General features: G+C 42.5%; 1 protein-coding gene across 1 annotated transcript; it reads left to right on the top strand.

Annotated features, from left to right (window-relative positions):
• Positions 1-3,508: 3,508 nt before the first annotated feature.
• On the top strand, positions 3,509-19,577 carry LOC109872182 (schwannomin-interacting protein 1-like). The gene is made up of 7 exons (XM_020463319.2): positions 3,509-3,937; positions 5,874-5,986; positions 11,646-11,763; positions 12,019-12,222; positions 17,547-17,670; positions 17,966-18,059; positions 18,316-19,577. Exons 1-7 carry the CDS (start codon positions 3,908-3,910, stop codon positions 18,365-18,367), a joined length of 735 nt encoding a protein of 244 aa, XP_020318908.1. The 5' UTR covers positions 3,509-3,907; the 3' UTR covers positions 18,368-19,577.
• The last annotated feature ends 228 nt before the right edge of the window (positions 19,578-19,805 follow it).

The following is a 19,805-nucleotide window of genomic DNA, read 5'->3' as shown; positions in this document are numbered from 1 at the left end:
TTGTCCACTATGGGAGAATCTCGATTGCATACTCCTCGCATCCTCTCACCTTGCTTCCTTCTCAAAACCCATTGGAGGAGAAGGTCAGAGGGGCGGGACCTATGGATTTTCTCATCTTCTGGATTTTTCATCTCCTTTTGAGGAGGTGAGATGAAAGGACACAAGGAGTATGCCATTGAGATTCTCCCTATTTTTAATACCGGTCTCTTCTTTGTCTTCATTGTCACCTCCAGTCTTATCATTTCGCTCCTGATGATACTGTTTGACTACACGGAGGCCCCTCTCGTTCACCCCATTCTGTCCACCACTATATATTTTCATATCTACTCTACAGAACACACACACAGACAATTGAACATCGCTGTGTCGTCATCCCTGGAATTGAGTCACAAGAACTACGGAACATGAAGTGTCAGCGTCTTTGAAAGTCTAGCATAGATCAGGGGTTTTGGTCTTCATGTATCTTTACTTGGAAGTCTTGAATGTCAGCTGGTTAGTTGCCGTAGGGCTTTGAGTCTCCGGCTCTAGTGATCCACGACGGATTCTGGAGATGACTGATATCCTTGGGCGATCACACTACATCTCTCCCTGTATCGTCCAGAAGCGGTCTTTACATCCGGCTCAATGGTTTCACTCTCGGCTCATCGCTGTCCTTCGGTGGGTTGGCATTTCGATCACTAGTCTCTTCAGAAGCAAGTGTGTCTCTGCAATGACAGTAAGTACCATTTTTTGTGTTATTTTTGGCATGGGTAATAGATATGTGATAGCATGTCAGAATTACATTATATGGCTCCATGATACTCGCATGGTAATTTGATTGTTTACTGACCGTTCTCTGTCTTTGAGTAACACTGTCGTAGCAACACTATCGGTTCTCTGTGAGCCATCACTCTGAAGGGATGTTTAAATACAGTATGTTCAGATGGAGATCCGGTCAGCTTTTTGCTGCTCTCTAAACATCACATTAGATGTAATCACGTATGGGGGCCTATTTGTGAGCGACGTATGATGTTACACAAATGACATCAGAGCCTAGTGTAAACCTTTGCTGTGTTGCCTAATGAGAACATTTGCATACCAAAAGCACTCCTTTATCCATCTTCATCCTCTTCCTCTCAGGAAAATGGGGGAAAGGTTGGAGATAAGAATTGACCTCTATCCCAGGCCTGCCTCAGGCCCCAACCAAGAATTCAGCCTCACCCCCATGCTTGAACCAGGCTCTTTCCACAGTCAGGGTCATTTAATGGAGGACTTTGACATGGATGTAGAGGAAGAGGGCTACAGGAAGAAGGTCACAGGGCAGTGGTGCGAGTGCAACAAAGATGCATGTGAGGAGATGGAGGAAGGAAGAAGAGAAAAGGGCAGGATGGTTAACAGTCTGAGCTGGGCTGAGGAGCTGCAGGACATTCTCATTCCTGTGGCTGAGGCTAACTGTCAAAGGAGAACAAGCAGATCATTAAACATTACTGTAAGTGCTCTCTCTCTCTCTCTTTATCTCAGTCTTATGAAGATGGTGATGAAAGGTAGAGTGTGTGTGTACGGATTGTCCAGTTGATGGCACTGTTTGTCTTTTAGTCCCTTCCACTCCAACACAGACTGAATATAACACAGCATACCTCAGCCAGCCAGTGATAGAATAGAGTAAGCAATTAGCTGGAAACTGATCCATCCTTTGACCAATCAGAGGTCATGAGGAAGTGGGGTACCATTAAAGAGTGTTGTGACACATTTATCTCGTCACTGGGTTTCAATTGTACCATGTGGACTAGTATTTCCTCTAAAACTCTTTTATAGTCACAGTATATCGCTAATAGATGAGGGGAAGTGATGGAGTATGACTCATAGGTTCATTCATTTAATCAGCCACAGTGAGCCACTGCTGCATAGTGACACAGCAGCCTCCGTGTGTGTGTGTGCGTGTGCGTGAGTGCATGCGTGTTTGCCTTCTATGTGTCTTATGATTCACTACACGAGGAATGATGGTCAAGAAAGAAGAACAATTCTCCAGGAGGAAAACAAGCAAAGTGTACAGTCAAAAACATACAGGAGCAGTCCCTAGTTTGGACACACCTATTAGCCTGGTCTCGCCACCATTGGTTTGGTTTGTCTTCCATTCACTCCCATCCTAATTCTTTATCTATCTCAACATGTCCTTGAATTTCTTCCTTCACATTTCTTCATCATGCCATCTTTCCGTGTCACGCTCTATCAATCATGGTGTTCCCATGGTGGAATGGAGAGATAGAAAGATGGAGGTATAGAAAGACAGAGAGATTTGAGTCAGAAAAGGATATTCATATGATAGGTAAGATACATAAAAACCTCTATGTAACTGACAATATAAACTATTGGAATCAAGACTTCAAAATCTCTAATAATGGCACAATCTAGAGGGAATATTGGAACATAAATAACGAAATTACAGTTAACAGAAAATGTAAGCTTAGTTCAGTATGCATTCATGTTTAAAATGTATTATAGAAGAGACGACGGCAGAGTCATGTCTTAATTGTAAAACTAACAATGACTCAATAATCTATGGCCTTCTGGGAATGCTGTAAAGTCAAAAAGTTATGAGCCGAGTTAGAATGTTGTCTGTCAGAAGTATTCCAATGTAAATCTACTTTTAATCCGTCTGTCGGTATATTTCAAGACATGGCATATGAGGGTGCAGTGAGATACCCGATGGGTTGGACAATTCTGTTCTTGTCAATTCTCTTTAAAAATATATATACTTAACTGTAACTCTAGCAAATAATATGCTTCATTATCTAAATATTGAAAGGGTGTGGGCGACGGAGAGGAACAAAATGGTGCAATTTGAGGAGATAAGTGTGAAAACAGCTGGGTCTGGGTAGGTTTGATGTATGTCTGTTGTATTTTTTTTTATATCTTTCTTTAACTAGGCAAGTCCATTAAGAACAAATTCTTATTTACAATGATGGCCTACCCCGGACAACGCTGGGCCAATTGTGCGCCCCCCTATGGGAATCCCAATCACTGCCAGATGTGATAGAGCCTGGATTCGAACCAGGGACTGTAGTGACACCTTTTGCACTGAGATGCAGTGCCTTTGACCACTGCGCCACTTGTGAGCCCTTTTACTTGTGTATGTTTTGTAATGTTAAAAAATGTAAGAAAGAAAGAGGGGAATGGAGGATACAGAGAAAGAGAGAGATGGAGGAGCAGGTAGCAGGTATAGAAAGCAGCAGCCATGCTAAACAGTCACACAGAGGAGAGTAGTGGAGAGCGCCTACGTCTTTCCATCAGAGGAGCGTAGTGGAGAGCACCTACGTCTTTCCATCAGAGGAGAGTAGTGGAGAGCACCTACGTCTTTCCATCAGAGGAGAGTAGTGGAGAGCGCCTACGTCTTTCCATCAGAGGAGAGTAGTGGAGAGCGCCTACGTCTTTCCATCAGAGGAGAGCAGTGGAGAACGCCTACGTCTTTCCATCAGAGGAGAGTAGTGGAGAACGCCTACGTCTTTCCATCAGAGGAGAGTAGTGGAGAACGCCTACGTCTTTCCATCAGAGGAGAGTAGTGGAGAACGCCTACGTCTTTCCATCAGAGGAGAGTAGTGGAGAACGCCTACGTCTTTCCATCAGAGGAGAGCACCTACGTCTTTCCATCAGAGGAGAGTAGTGGAGAGCACCTACGTCTTTCCATCAGAGGAGAGTAGTGGAGAACGCCTACGTCTTTCCATCAGAGGAGAGTAGTGGAGAGCGCCTACGTCTTTCCATCAGCTGAGCAGAATCTCTCCCCTCCCTCTATCCATCCCGCTCCCTCCCCCTCTCCCTCTTCTTCCTCCTCCCTTCTGCATGTAGCTGAGGCATATTAGTGGGTCTCCTGGGTCTGGCTCACTGCAGTGTATGGAAGGATAGGGCTGCTGCCTGTACAATGTGCTGAAGAATGGTGCACCAGGAGAAACGTGTTTACCAGGTGTGTGTTTGTATGGTGTGTGTATGTTCTTGTAGTATAATGTGTTTACATGTATTGAAATACTGTATGTTAGGTTCATATAGCTATGTTATGGTTAATATAGGTATGTTAGATGAATCTGTGGGTTATGTATTTATGTGTGTTTGATTGTATCACACCAGGGTGTGTCCGTGCGTATATTTGACAAGATTGCACGTCTATTTCCGACTACATATATTAGCCTGTAGTTTTTGGTTTGCCATCTTGTCTGTGTACATTTCTGCTGTTTACGTTGTTTGGAGGTGTGCATTTCTGCGTATGTGCTGCTAGGTGTATGTGTACGTGTGAGGTATGTTAGTGTTTCGCCTAGGTGGTGTGTACATTTTGGTGTGTACATTTTGTACAATGCGTGCGATTTTGTTTGAGAGTATGTTAATGCCATGCTTTTTACAGTTAAGATACCGAAAACATCATACAGTGTGTGTTGTTTATGTTTCATATGGGCTGCGGTGTAGATGGTCTATCTACCCAGTAAGACAGTACCTGGTTGTGGTGTAGATGGTCTATCTACCCAGTAAGACAGTACCTGGTTGTGGTTTAGATGGTCTATCTACCCAGTAAGACAGTACCTGGCTGTGTGTAGATGGTCTATCTACCCAGTAAGACAGTACCTGGTTGTGGTGTAGATGGTCTATCTACTCAGTAAGACAGTACCTGGCTGTGTGTAAATGGTCTATCTACCCAGTAAGACAGTACCTGGCTGTGTGTAGATGGTCTATCTACCCAGTAAGACAGTAACTGGCGCGGTCTCCAGTGTGAGGAGACTAGAGGGGGTGGAGCGTTGGCCGCTTCTTCTACAATGGGAGCGTCCATCTGTGATTTATGACGTTACATCACAGCACCATCTAATCACTATGCGTGTGTGTGTACACAGCTGATGTGGCACAGTCTACAAGTGGGCTTGAGGAAGTGTGGGTAGAGTCTAAGTGTGTGTGTGTGTGTGTGTGTGTGTGTGTGTGTGTGTGTGTGTGTGTGTGTGTGTGTGTGTGTGTAACATACATGTGTGCATACGTGTGTGATGTCCCAAACTGTGAGTGGCCCTGAGGGATGTGTGTGCAGTCACAGACTGTAAACATAAAATCTCAAAAGGAAAGTAATGTTTACTGTTGCATGATGCATTTCCATTGGATCTCTATTTGTGTGGTTGCAGAAGCAGGCCTCTATGAAGAACCTGCCCTGTTCTTTGGATGTAGTGGGTGTAGAGTACAAACAGAAAGAACAGAAAAATAGAGATACAGGTAGATCAAAACGTAGTCAGACGTGGGAGATGGGACAGACCAGGTAAAGAGAGGAAGAGTAGAGGAGAGAGTTAATGAGAGTTAAGATGACACAAGATATTAAAGACGAGGACAAAGAAAGATGAGATAAAATCAATGCGAGGTGACTGGACATTTATCTCTGTGTGTGTTCCGCCTGGCTGCATTGCTCTTTCCCTTCTCTCCACGACTCACTGAGTCCGCAGTGATTTAGCATACCAGCAAGACATACTCCATTAAAACGCTCCATCCCATCCCTTCTTCTTCATCCTCCCTCAATTCCTCCACCCATCTCTTCTCTTTGTGTGCTTGTATGACAATACCCCAACTCTACATCTCTCTATTCCCTTGGTTTAAGCAATAGTATATTATGTGCTATTCGTTGTTATACTGACTATAGTTTTCACATTTTATTTAATTGGCCCACCTACTATATATTTTAATGTTGTAGGCTATATTTATTTGTTGTTGTCCAGTCCAGTTTGTTGTCCAGTCATCTTAGTTTTCTATGCCTCTTAAAAATGGCAATAAATTAAAATCCTTCATCTTTATCATTGGGTTGATGCCTGTTTTTATCACCAGGGTTTTTACTTCAGGTTTATTGTGGTATTGTTGTATTTTCTTCAATATGCCTCCACCAGGCCCAGAGGAATGACAGAGAGTCCATCAGGCAGAAGCTAGCCTTTGGCAGTTTCTATGACGACGAGGAGCCAGCCATCTACACCAGCTGCAGCAAGAATGGCATTTCCTCCAGGTGGGTTTGTCTGATGGTGATAATGCATGAGTATACCAGATAGTGTGCGTGCATGTGTCTGTCTGCTTGCTTGTGCTCTTTATCTGAAATAGGTAGGTTCATTTGGAATGTTGAGTTTAATTTAGTGTGTGTTGTACGATTATGAAATATGGGATCGCCCATAGTTTTAGGACAGTTTTAGCTGCTGCGGTATCAGTATGCGATAATAGCGCCATACTAAAAATATTGAGTCAGTTGTGTTGCACCTTTTCCACCACTAGATGGTGTGACGCTGTGGAGCTCAGTGAGTGTTTGACGTACTTTCTAGCGGAAGAGAACTAGGCACAGGTCTAGGATCAGCATTCCTTCTGTTAAAAACGGATCATCGTCTCATTCTAGTCCTTGTATAGAGAACAGAGAGGGTAGAGAAATCGATACACCCCACTCCCTATTTTTCCTTTTTGGGGCGGGACCATTCTGGTCTACTTATTTCCCCTGGGCAAAACATCTCACGGGCGAACGAGAGGGGAAAATAAGAGAGTGAACGTTATTTATAATAAGGTTTACATGGAGAAAATCAGACCTCTCTGAAATAGAAATGGATAGCCCTCCCTTCAGCAAAATATATTTTCCCTAAGCTTAAAAACAAATGACCGTCCCCTATACAAAAAATAATAATAAAACATCAAGTGGATAGCAGAGAACATGCTTACCGTTTAACCTCACTTCTTGGACAGACCAGAGCCTTAGATATGCAGTTTTAGAAACTGTTCTTTATCCTGTAAGCATTAGATGGCAGCGCACAAATTTTGATAGAGCAAAGAACTGCGGGCCAGAAGGTTTTGGGTTTGCAGACAAACCATGGACAAGATTAGGGGTGGAAATATCTCCTTTATAGTAAAAGCATTGCTTGAATCTAATCATTGTGTTTGCAGGTCAGAGAAAAAAATAGCCTTTTATAAAAATGTCATGCCATGTACATATTAGCTGAATCTTTTTTATTACCACACAATTTACCAAAATTACAGGCTATGAATGGACAGAGAGATAGGCCTGTGTGTTCATTTGATCATATTTCTTAATGCCAAATCAGTGTGTCGTGTTTGCAACGAAACTGTCCCTTTTTGCAAATAATTTAATCTGAGATGTCATTAGGAATCTGAGCATGGTACTTTCAAAAATTAGGCCTATCTTTCCACCCCACACAGAGTAGGCCTACTGACGGAAACAAATGTAAGCATTAACTGCTGGCTAACGTTACTCTTCTTCTGTTGCTTAACAAAACGAGAGAAGGTCACAAGTGTTTCCCTAAAAGCTGTCTGGGTTAAAACATACTCCAGGCCTGTTATACAGGAAGTGAATACCTTAATCAATTGATAGTGACATAATTATACTACTTCCCAAGCAAAGTCCATGTTTTGTCTCCTCGGCTATAGAAGGTTGTAGCTCAGCATCTGAAAGAAACAAAACAAAATATCCCCATATGCATCCGAGTCACGTCTTACCGGGATCTTTTACAGCTTGTTTCTAGCATAAAGCATTACGGGCTAAAGCACTAATGAGATCTATTTTATTTTCTTCAAAACTAACAAGGGGTAGGCCTGTACATTTTTAAATGTTCTTTAACTTTACAGCCCTTCACCGACAAGGAGGTAGGCCATTTAAAGAGTGTATGGCGGGTGGAGGTATTGATCGACAAAATCTATGGATATAACAGTTTATAGCCTAATTTAATCTGTAAAACAGGTAGACCGACCTCATATTTTGTAAATAGGAAGAAACAGGCTCCAACACAAAGCCCTCTTGTCGTTAGTAAAGTCTAACTAAAATTAAGACAGTTTAAATGAATTATGCCTACTGGAATTTGACTACTTTCAGCACCATGAGCGGCCCATTTCGGATTCATTGTGCTGCGGCTGCTGCTTCAAGTTTCAGCACCACAATGTACGTTACTGAAATCTGGCTTAATTGTGAGGTCAATAACTCTGATAAATGCATCAATGGCAAGAAACAGATTGTTTTTATTCAAATCAGTTTTAGTTAGTAGCAAGCTATCAAAGTAGTTATCTTCACCTCTCCTTCTCAAACTGAACAGAACATAGGCTATAGACTAGTCTGCATGCAAGATAGTGCATTTTTTTAGACTAGGCCTAATCATCAATTATTTTCGGGAGAAGCCTTTGACTCTACTCCTGAACTGCAACCGTAGGCCCACAAAGCAAAAATGCCAGGGCTCAGGGTTGTAATGTCCAATGCAGCCTAGTTTTATTTACACCATCCTAGCAGCTATCTTAGAAATACAACTTTGCTCTGTGCTTCTCCGAGCATGCTCTTCGTAGCCTATAGGCTATGGATCATTTGATTGAGACCACACTAAATAGACTATAGGTGCACATGATAGCAGAGAATCAGAGATGAGGGGCGGCATCGGGCACACATCGATATAAATATCCTAATAAGCAACTAACTCTAAAACACTGAGAAATATAGACATTCCATCAATTACAATTACAAAATACTAAACCCTCCCCTTGACTGAAATGTAATAAGCGATGAAACTCGCCCGTTTTCCTCCAGGTAACCATGCTGTAAATTCCGATCCCTCCCTAAGTAGACCAGAGCCAGGTGTTACATCTCTCACGTGAGCATGCTAGATATTATGGAGGATCCATAAACACACAGGAAAAGCATGTTCACAGTACACAGAACCAAAATATAAACACAACAGTTTTACTCCCATGTTTCATGAGCTGAAATAAAATTTCCCAGAAATATACCATACGCATAAAAAGCTTATTTCTCTAAAATTGTGTACACACATTTGTTTACATCCCTGTTAGTCAGCATTTCTCCTTGGCCAAGATAACCCATCCACCTGACAGATGTGGCATATCAAGAAGCTGATTAAACAGCATGATCAATACACAGGTGCACCTTGTGCCGGGGACAATAAAAGGCCACTCTAAAATGTGTAGTTTTGTCACACAACACAATGCCATAGGTGTCTCAAGTTTTGAGGCAGCGTGCAATTGGCATGCTGACTGCAGGAATGTCCAACAGAGCTGTTGCCAGAGAATTGGATGTTCATTTCTCTACCATAAGCCGCCTCCAACGTTGTTTTAGAGAATTTGGCAGTACGTCCAACTGGCCTCACAACCGCAGACCATGTGTAACCACGCCATCCTAGGACCTCCACATCGGGCTTCTTCTCCTGCGGGGTTGTCTGAGACCAGCCACCTGGACAGCTGTTGAAACTGAAAAGTATTTATGTCTGTAATAAAGCACTTTTGTGGGGAAAACCTCATTCTGATTGGCTGGGCCTGGCTCCCAAATGCCCTCCCAGGCCCACCCATGGCTGCGACACTGCCCAGTTATGTGAAATCCATAGATTACGGCCGAGTGAATTTATTTCAATTGACTGATTTCCTTATATGAACTGTAACTCAGTAAAATCGTTAAAATTGTTGCATGTTGCTTTTATATTTGTGTTCATTATAATTACCAAGCCATTGAGCGAGTTACTTCTGGGAAACAACAGAACCACTGGCCTAAGGGATAGGGGGAAGTTTGGGATTGGCCCATTGTCTGGAAGCAGCAGATGCCTTTTTTTTAAATATTCATGTCAGAGTGTTAGTTTATCCTCCCTGAAATTAGTCATTTAAGTGGAGAAAATCCCACAGGGGGAGACAAGAAAAGGTATAGAGAAAGAGCTTCCCGGAAAGCTACATTGTTTTCTCTGTTTTTCACCCAGTAACAGTAACACCAGAACTTCATTCTAAAGGGCAAGACGAGAGTCATTGACTGTAAATGGCTGAATGGGGAAGCATACAGATGTAATAAGCATACAGCACATGCACACACTGATCAATGTAATCTTCTCACACTGACTTATAAATACTCATCAGCTCATAGCATAGTGCAAACACACAAAAACAAATGCACAATGTCACTTAATAACCTGCCCAGTGACTGTGGTTGAAAATTAGCCGGCTGGCTAAAACCGGCACTTTTACTGAAACGTTGATTAATGTGCACTGTCCCTGTAAAAAATAAAATAAACTCAAACTTCAAATGACACGTCACACACTAAAATACTGTGCATTCACACGTAACCACTGAACCCACAAACCCAAAGTATACTACACCCACATACTAGGTTTATGAGTATAGACACACAAGGTTACGCCATGCCTTCAGAAACGGCAAGTCTCTCTGACGAGTGAACTTGAGTACCTACACCTACACATTTTCCTGGAAAAGGGGTTGGTGTTTATCCTAAATAAAGGGGACCGCCCCTTTTCAGTCCAGTTTAGGGAAGTGCTCATCTGTCTGTGGTCAAGCTACTGGAAATAAAGAAGTGTTGCCTCTTTCTGTCCACTGTTCCTATTGAACGTTCTCTAGTCACATGACCCTTAGTGGAGGTCAAAGTGTACCTACCGGTACATTGTCAGGTGGAAATTCCAATGCTAACAGGCTTTTAGGGGTTGAGTGCGGTTCCTATTCCAACTTTGAAGCAAGGAGTCTAGGTTTCAACCAAATTCTCACATCTTGTATGATGACTGAAAGTCTTGCTTACTGAAGGTGACTGAGAGTCTGTTTGACTTCAATGAGGGTGGGGTTATATGGATCAGGGGTGGGGTTATATGGATCAGGGGTATGGTTATATGGATCAGGGGTGGGGTTATATGGATCAGGGGTGGGGTTATATGGATCAGGGTTGGGGTAATATGGATCAGGGGTATGGTTATATGGATCAGGGGTGGGGTTATATGGATCAGGGGTGGGGTTATATGGATCAGGGGTGGGGTTATATGGATCAGGGTTGGGGTAATATGGATCAGGGGTATGGTTATATGGATCAGGGGTGGGGTTATATGGATCAGGGGTGGGGTTATATGGATCAGGGGTGGGGTTATATGGATCAGGGGTGGGGTTATATGGATCAGGGTTGGGGTTATATGGATCAGGGGTAGGGTATATGGATCAGAGGTGGGGTTATATGGATCAGGGGTGGGGTTATATGGATCAGGGGTGGGGTTATATGGATCAGGGGTGGGGTTATATGGATCAGGGGTGGGGTTATATGGATCAGGGGTAGGGTTATATGGATCAGGGGTGGGGTTAAATGGATCAGGGGTGGGGTAATATAGATCAGGGGTATGGTTATATGGATCAGGGGTAGGGTTATATGGATCAGGGGTAGGCTTATATGGATCAGGGGTGGGGTTATATGGATCAGGGGTGGGGTTATATGGATCAGGGGTAGGGTTATATGGATCAGGGGTGGGGTTATATGGATCAGGGGTAGGGTTATATGGATCAGGGGTGGGGTTAAATGGATCAGGGGTGGGGTAATATAGATCAGGGGTATGGTTATATGGATCAGGGGTAGGGTTATATGGATCAGGGGTAGGCTTATATGGATCAGGGGTGGGGTTATATGGATCAGGGGTGGGGTTATATGGATCAGGGGTAGGATTATATGGATCAGGGTAGGGTTATATGGATACATTTGGAATTGAGCGATTATCTTGCCCCCTTGCTTCATCTAACTGTATGCCTCTCCCTCCTGCTCCCCTTTTTTCAGGCTGTGATTTGATTGTTCAATCTATCTCTCCCCCTCTCCTTTTCTATCTCCTGTCCCTCTCTCTCTCTCTCTCTCTCTCTCTCTCACTGTCAGGCCTCAAAGTGGTGTGAATCTGCAGGTGTGTTTTGTGAATGACAGCAACAGTGACAAGGACAGCGATGCAGAGGACAGCAGGACAGAGACCAGCCTGGACACGCCACTGTCACCTGTGGTACACGCTAAAGATGTAGATGTGTGTGTGGCGTGTGTTCTCATTCACACAACTGATACTTTGGAACCTGACATAACAGGACTTAACAGGAGAAAAATAAGCTAATTGACTGTGGAATGTGTGTGTGAGCACACACACCAATGTGTTTGGGTTTGATGACTATGAAGTATGCATGTATTTACATTACAATCTATGATTCTGTATAACTAGCATGTGTATGTGTACTTACTGTGGTGTATGTGTGCGTCCATCCAGAGCAAGCAGAGTTCATCCCTGTCGGACCGGGACACGGGAGAGGAGGACTCAGACCCCCTGGAGGATTGTGGCTTCTGGCGGGTGCAGCGGCGGCTCCAAGAGGAGGCACGGGTGGCCCTGGCGTTGGCTCGCCCTATGGCCCGCATGCAGGTAGAGGTGGAGAGACAGATCCAGATCCACCGCCGCTCGCCTGTCGCCGACCTGGTCAGTGTGTGTGTTGTAGACCTGTCATTTCTGATAAGTTGACTTGGCTGGAAAGAGAGGACACTTGAGGCCATGGTGCAGTCAGAATAACACATTTAATACCTAGGGTGGTGTAGCGGTCTAAGCCACAGCTTAAGGCACACATGTCTAGTGTTGACATAGGTTAGAATCCAGGCTACTGCCCTTTGACACAACCTCTATCTTTCCCCATGTCAGAAAAAAATGTATTTAGAATTATTCTGGGTACATGCATTTACATTAAATATGCAAGTTGCGAGATCAAGTTACATCTTAGATGCAAGGGCATAGTACAAAATGAATAGCATGGTATTTCCGTTTACAGTTGTTGGTGTTAAAAGCACTTGCTAAAAAGCCCTATAATGTAATGGCTAAGAAGCCAATTATTCTCAAGATCAGATGTTGGTTGAAATGAAACTGATACCACTTTCAGTCAAACAATGAGAACAATGAGACTTTTTCATGTTTCCTGGTACAGAGAGTGAAATTCTGCCGTCTCAGCCAGTTCCAGATTGGATTGTCATGAGTTCCTGAGGCCTTTGAGAACTCTTTCCTGTGTGATCTGAGGCCCAGGGTGATGGAAAAACACTTGTACTTCAAACCATTTTAACTTACTCTACCGTTCAAAAGTTTGGGGTCACTTAGAAATGTCCTTGTTTTTGAAAGAAAAGCACATTTGTTGTCCTTTAAAATAACATCAAATTGATCAGAAATACAGTGTAGACATTGTTAATGTTGTAAATGACTTGTAGCTGGAAACGGCTGATTTTTAATGGGATATCTACATTATTGTACAAAGGCCCATTATCAGCAACCATCACTCCTGTGTTCCAATGGCACGTTGTGTTAGCTAATCCAAGTTTATAATTTTAAAAGGCTAATTGATAATTAGAAAACCCTTTTGCAATTATATTAGCACAGATGAAAACTGTTGTACTGATTAAAGAAGCAATGAAACTGGCCAACTTTAGACTAGTTTCTTCTGAAACTCGTCAGTCTATTCTTGTTCTGAGAAATGAAGGCTATTCCATGCAAGAAATTGGCAATGAACTGAAGATCTCATACAACGCTGTGTACTACTACCTTCACAGAACAGAGCAAACTGGCTCTAACCAGAATAGAAGGAGTGGGATGCCCCGGTGCATAACTGAGCAAGAGGACAAGGACATTAATGTCTAGTTTGAGAAACAGACGCCTCACAAGTCCTCAACTGGCAGCTTCATTAAATAGTATCCGCAAAACACCAGTCTCAACATCAACAGTGAAGAGGCGACTCCGGGATGCTGGCCTTGCTGGCCTTCTACGCTCGGAGTCGGGAAGCAAGTGCAGGGAGTGAGTGTTTTAATAAATAAAACTATAAACACAATACGCAAACAACGCCCCAACATGAAACAGAGTCAATAACACCTGAGGAAAGAACCAAGGGGAGTGACAGATATAGCGAAGATAATCAAGGAGGTGATGGAGTCCAGGTTAGTGTCATGAGGTGCTGGTGTGCTTGACGATGGGGACAGGTGTGCGGGATAATCAGCACCCTGATGACCTAGAGGCCGGAGAGGGAGTATATGTGACATATTCCATAAAAAATCAGCCGTTTCCAGCTACAATAGTCATTTACAACATTAACATTGTCTACACTGTATTTCTGATCAATTTGATGTTATTTTAATGGACAAAAAACATGCTTTTCTTTCAAAAACAAGAACATTTCTAAGTGTTCCCAAACGTTTGCATGGTAGTGTATGTGCAAGCAATTAACGTATGAGCAAGCAATTAACTTATGAGCAAGCAATTAAGCAGGTTACTCTTATTATGATTGCAAACAAAGATAATTAGGATATGGCATCCGGATTGGATTGTCCTCCGTCCTCAGTGTGTGTGTGTGACTTGTGTGTGTGACTATGTGTGTGTGACTATGACAGTGTGCGTGTGACTGTGTGCGTGCAAGAGGCCTGACAGGCAGCCGGGGCGGGACAGTGCGTTTATTAGCCTCAGCTGGTCGACCTAGTAATTTACTGGAATAAACTTTGTAGTCGACTTAGTGCTTTTTTGGAACAAGCTTTAGCACTTCTAAGAAATTGGTAGCTACCTAGATGTAATTTTTATATTTTCCCCTCCCCAAAGATTGTGGTGAATGAGTTGAGAATACGACCATACAGTCATTGTGTGTCAGACCGAGCGAATTCCCCCCTGACTGGAGTTCTACTGAACTGTTGATGTGTGTGTCAGTACCTAAACAAACAATGGTGAGATGATGGCATTTAACTCGCCCCGGTCTAAAGAAACTGCTCTAAGATCAGGATAACAGAAAGGATTGAATTATTTGCATATAGAGTGCATTCAGAAATTATTCACACCCCTTGACTTTTTCCACATTTTGTTGTGTTACAGCCTGAATTTAGAATGGATTAAATTGAGATGTTGTGTCACTGTCCTACACACAATACCCCATAAAGTCCAAATGGAATTATGTTTTTATTTATTTATTTACCAATTCATTAAAAATCAGAAGCTAAAATGTCTTGAGTCAATAAGTATACAACCCCTCTATTATGGCAAGCCTAAATAAGTTCAGGAGTAAAAATGTGCTTAAGAAGTCACATAATAAGTTGCATGGACTCACTGTGTGCAATAATAGTGTTTAACATATTTTTTTACGACTACTTCATCGCCACACCCCACACATACAATTATCTGTAAGGTCCCTCAGTCAAGCAGTGAATTTCAAACACAGATTCAACCATAAAGACCAAGGAGGTTTTCCAATGCCTGGCGAAAAAGGGCACCTATTGGTAGATGAGTAAAACATCAAATAAAAATCAGACATTGAATATCTTTCATCATGATGAAATGATTTATTACACTTTGGATGGTGTATGAATACACACCGTCACTACAAAGATACAGACGCCCTTCCTAACTCCCTTGCCAAAGAGGAAGGAAGCCGCACAGGGATTTCACCATGAGGCCAATGGTGACTTTAAAACAGTTACAGAGTTTAATGGCTGTGATAGGAGAAAACTGAGGATGAAACAACAACATTTTAGTTACTCCACAATATTAACCTAAATGACAGAGTGAAAAGAAGGAAACCTGGACTGGAAAAAAATATTCAAAAACATGCATCCTGTGTGCAATAAGGCACTAAGGTAAAACTGCAGAAAATGTGGCAAAGAAAATTACTTAATGTCCTGAATACAAAGCATTGTGTTTGGGGCAAATCCAACAGAACACATCACTGAGTACCGCTCTTCATATTTTCAAGCATTCTGGTGGCTGCATCATGTTATGGGTATGCTTGTCATCAGCAAGGACTAGGGAGTATTTTAGAAATGGAATATAGCTAACCACAGGCAAAATCCTAGAGAAAAACCTGGTTCGGTCTGCTTTCCAACAGACACTGGGAGACATTCACCTTTCAGCAGGACAATAACCTAAAACACAAGGTCAAATATACACTGGAGTTGCTTACCAAGACGACATTGAATGTTCCTGAGTGGTCTAGTTACAGTTGTGACTTAAATCGGTTTGAAAATCTATGGCAAGACTTGAAAATGGCTGTTTAGTAATGATCAACAACCAACTTGACAGAGCTTGAAGATTTTAAATAATGTGAAAAATGATGTGCAGGTATTGTGCAATCCAGGTGTGCAAAGCTCTTTGACATTAGAGAATTTTATGCGTAAAATTGACAACAAAAAAAGACAATTAAATCCATTTCAATCCCACTTTTTAACACACACAAAATGTGGAAAAAGTTGGGGGCGTGAATACTTTTTGAAAGCACTGTAATCACCATAACCCCAAAGGCCCAAATACAGTGCATTCGGAAAGTAATTCAGACACCTTCACTTTTTCCACATTTTGTTACGTTTTAAAAATGTGTGCAATTTAAAAATATATATATATATTTTTTTCCACTGAAATATCACATTTACATAAGTATTCAGACCCTTTACTCAGTACTTTGTTGAAGCACCTTTTGCAGTGATTACAGCCTTGAGTCTTCTTGGGTATGACGCTACAAGCTTGGCACACCTGCATTTTGAGAGTTTCTCCCGTTCTTCCCTGCAGATCCTCTCAAGCTCTGTCAGGTTGGATGGGGAGGGTCACTTCACATCTATTTTCAGGTTTCTCCAGAGATCTTCGATCGGGATCAAGTCCAGACTTTGGCTGGGCCACTCAAGGACATTCAGAGACCTTCGCCCCATTCTGAGGTCCTGAGTAGGTTTTCATTAAGGATCTCTCTGTACTTTGCTCCGTTCATCTTTCCTTTGATCCTGATTAGTCTCCCAGTCCCTGCCACTGAAAAACATCCCCACAGCAGGATGCTGCCACCACCATGCTTCACTGTAGGAATGATGACAGGTTTCCTTCAGACGTGATGCTTGGCATTCAGGCCAAAGAGTTCAATCTTGGTTTCATCAGACCAGAGAATCTTGTTTCTCATGGTCTGAGAGTCATTTAAGTACCTTTTTGCAAACTCCAAGCGGGCTGTCATGTGCCTTTTACTGAGGAGTGGCTTCAATCTGGCCACTCTACCATAAAAGCCTGATTGGTGGAGTGCTGCAGAAGGGTCACCCATCTCCGCAGAGGAACTCTGGTGCTCTGTTAGAGTGACCATCGGGTTCTTGGTCACCTCCCTCCCCCAATTGCTCAGTTTGGCTGGGTGGCCAGCTCTAGGAAGAATCTTGGTGGTTCCAAACTTCTTGCATTTAAGAATGATGGAGGCCAGTGGGTTCTTGGGGACTTTCAATGGTGTAGAACGTTTTTGGTGCCCTTCCCCATATCTGTGCCTCGACACAATACTGTCTCTGACCTCATGTCTTGATTTTTGCTCTGAAATTAACTGTCAACTGTGGGACCTTATATTGACTGCTTTTTGGCTTTCAAAATCATGTCCAATCAATTGAATTTACCACAGGTGGACTCCAATCAAGTTGTAGAAATAACTCAAAGATGATCTCAAGGATGATCAATGGAAACAGGATCCACCTGAGCTCAATTTCGAGTCTCATTGCAAAGGGTCTGAATACTTATGTAAATAAGGTATATCTGTTATTTATTTTATTTTTTTGCAAAAACTCCTAAAAAACTGTTTTGATTTTTCACTATGGGGTATAGTAGATAGAGGATTTTTATTTATTTAATCCATTTTAGAATAAGGCTATAACATAACAAAATGTGGAGAAAGTCAAGGCTGCACTGTATGTTGCCTTGTTTCTCTCTAAACATGACTGTACCTAATGTTCCCCTGCTTGTCTAGTTAATGTTCTAACGTTGTCCCCATGTCTGTTTGTGTGCAGCTGCCCCACCTGCCCCATATCAGCGAGGGTCTGATGAAGAGAAGTCTGAGGAGGGGAGACATGAGGGACATGAGCCTGGGCCAGCTTCAGGTCATCACCAACGATCTGCACTCGCAGATACAGAGTGAGTACACACACGTACGTATGCACACGCACCACCGGAGGCTGGTGAGGGGAGGACGGCTCATAATAATGTCTGGAATGGAATAAATGGAATGGTATTAAAACCCATAGAATGCATGTGTTTGATACTATTCCATTAATTCCTTTCCAGACATTACTATGAGCCTGTCCTCCCCAATTAAGGTGGCCCCAGCCACATGTGGTACACACCCAATCTACCTTTCATCACCACCATCATAACTCTGTTGTTCCAGGGGCTATGAGGATGTTAAGATAACGTTGTGGTGACGTTGCAGGCCTGAATGAGGAGCTGGTGCAGCTGCTGCTAATGAGAGATGAGCTCCATGTGGAGCAGGACGCCATGCTGGTGGACATAGAGGACCTGACCAGGTGAAGATCATATTGTACAGTACTGTGAACATAGAAGCACACACACATACACACACACACTTGCGCACCAACACCACTAATAGCACCACCATTAGGCCTCTGTAGTAACCTTAGTTCTGGAGGTGAAATGCCATGGAAAGTCTACGCTAAAATACAATCTTCTGAAAACAAACTAGACTTTAAAAAAAAGGATCTAATGATGATTGTTCATGCATTCTTTAATGTACCTGTTATTTGTTGTTCTCTCTTGTCACAGGCATGCTCAGAGCCTCCAGAGACACATGGCAGAGAAAACCCTATCCAAATAAAACCCATAGTCACCTGTACCCATCATCACCTATGTCACATGACAGCCAGAACCAACTCAGAGCAGTGGTCAACAACCCTGGTCCTGGAGACCAATAAGGCATGCAGGGTTTTGTTCCAGGTCAGCACTTTCACACCTGATTTAACTGATTAATACCTTTGATGACTAGGCAAATGGTTGATTCATGGTTGTTTTAGTGCTGGAACAAAAGCCTGGATATGCTTTAACTCTCCAGAACGAGGGTTGTTGTCCACGGCTACAAAGGAACCAAACCCAACCGGGAGTCATACAAAGTCCTGAGTTTTAAGAGTTCAGGCAAAACTCCGGGCCCTAGTCATAAACCATGTGTGGTAGTGACAGTTTGATCACAGAAGATGACTAGGGTTCTGTTTGTTTCCCCGCTCAGCCAGTTGTGGTGCTTTGTAGAATACTAAACACACATAGCTGTTTGTGCTGTTGCTAAGGAATTAGCTCCTAGGCTTCCCAGTGTATAAACATTGCGGCAACTACACAGATCTTGTATGAATAATTTATACACACAAATGGATGTAGTACAGCTGTTGTTGCATAATTCCACCTGTTTAAACATTCTGATGTTTTGAAGCTTTACTGGTTGATCCTTGATTTTGCCAAATGTTTACAGACAGATTGCAATGACCTTACTTTTGTCTGCACTTTAAATTAAATGGAAGATAAGAGTCCCTTTGGTGTTTTTTGTGGCAGAGTTCAAATAATGGGGGTGCTTAACTAATATTGATACCCCATATGTTCAAAATATGAACAGATATTTAGGGCGCGACCAAAGGTCAGTATGTAATTCGATCCCTGCTTTGTGACCCAAATGCTACTCCACAGAAAAACAAATTATTTTAAGACAAGATATTATTGACAAAGTCAAATCTCAATGGTTAAGAACTAAAGATGTCTGAGCTGACTGTTCTTGACACTGGTAAAGTGATAGCTGGTCGGTCTGGACTAAATAAAGAACCCGTTGCTGAGCAGGAAAGAGACTTGGAGGCCTTGTGGCCTGGTTCAAGATGGCATCTTTGTTCAGTATGATTAGTCCATCATCAGCATTTAGAGAGTGTCATTTTCCATCAGCTCTTTTTATTTATTTATTATTCTCTGTCGTATTATACTAAGGTCCTTCAACTGTATTATGCTGCATTCTGAAAACGTTTTGTGTACAGAGATTAAAATGATAGATAAACGTTTGAAGTGCGTGTCTTTATTAGTTCAATGTTGTGTTCTTATGGTCAGTATTGATAGCCATCTGAACCAGATCTAACTGACAGTAGATGAGACAGTCCAAATGAATTAATGAATTGTACAGAAGGATGCTTGAGGGACCTAAGAAGGCTACATTAGCCTACATGTGCCTTATAAATATATATAAACACATAAAACCTATAAATACAAACCAAACTACAAATTGGATA

The sequence above is a fragment of the Oncorhynchus kisutch genome, linkage group LG27, assembly GCF_002021735.2.
Source record: "Oncorhynchus kisutch isolate 150728-3 linkage group LG27, Okis_V2, whole genome shotgun sequence".
In the NCBI taxonomy this organism is placed as follows: domain Eukaryota; kingdom Metazoa; phylum Chordata; class Actinopteri; order Salmoniformes; family Salmonidae; genus Oncorhynchus; species Oncorhynchus kisutch.
Note: the sequence above shows the minus strand (reverse complement) of the source record. Positions and strands in the feature narration are given on the sequence as shown.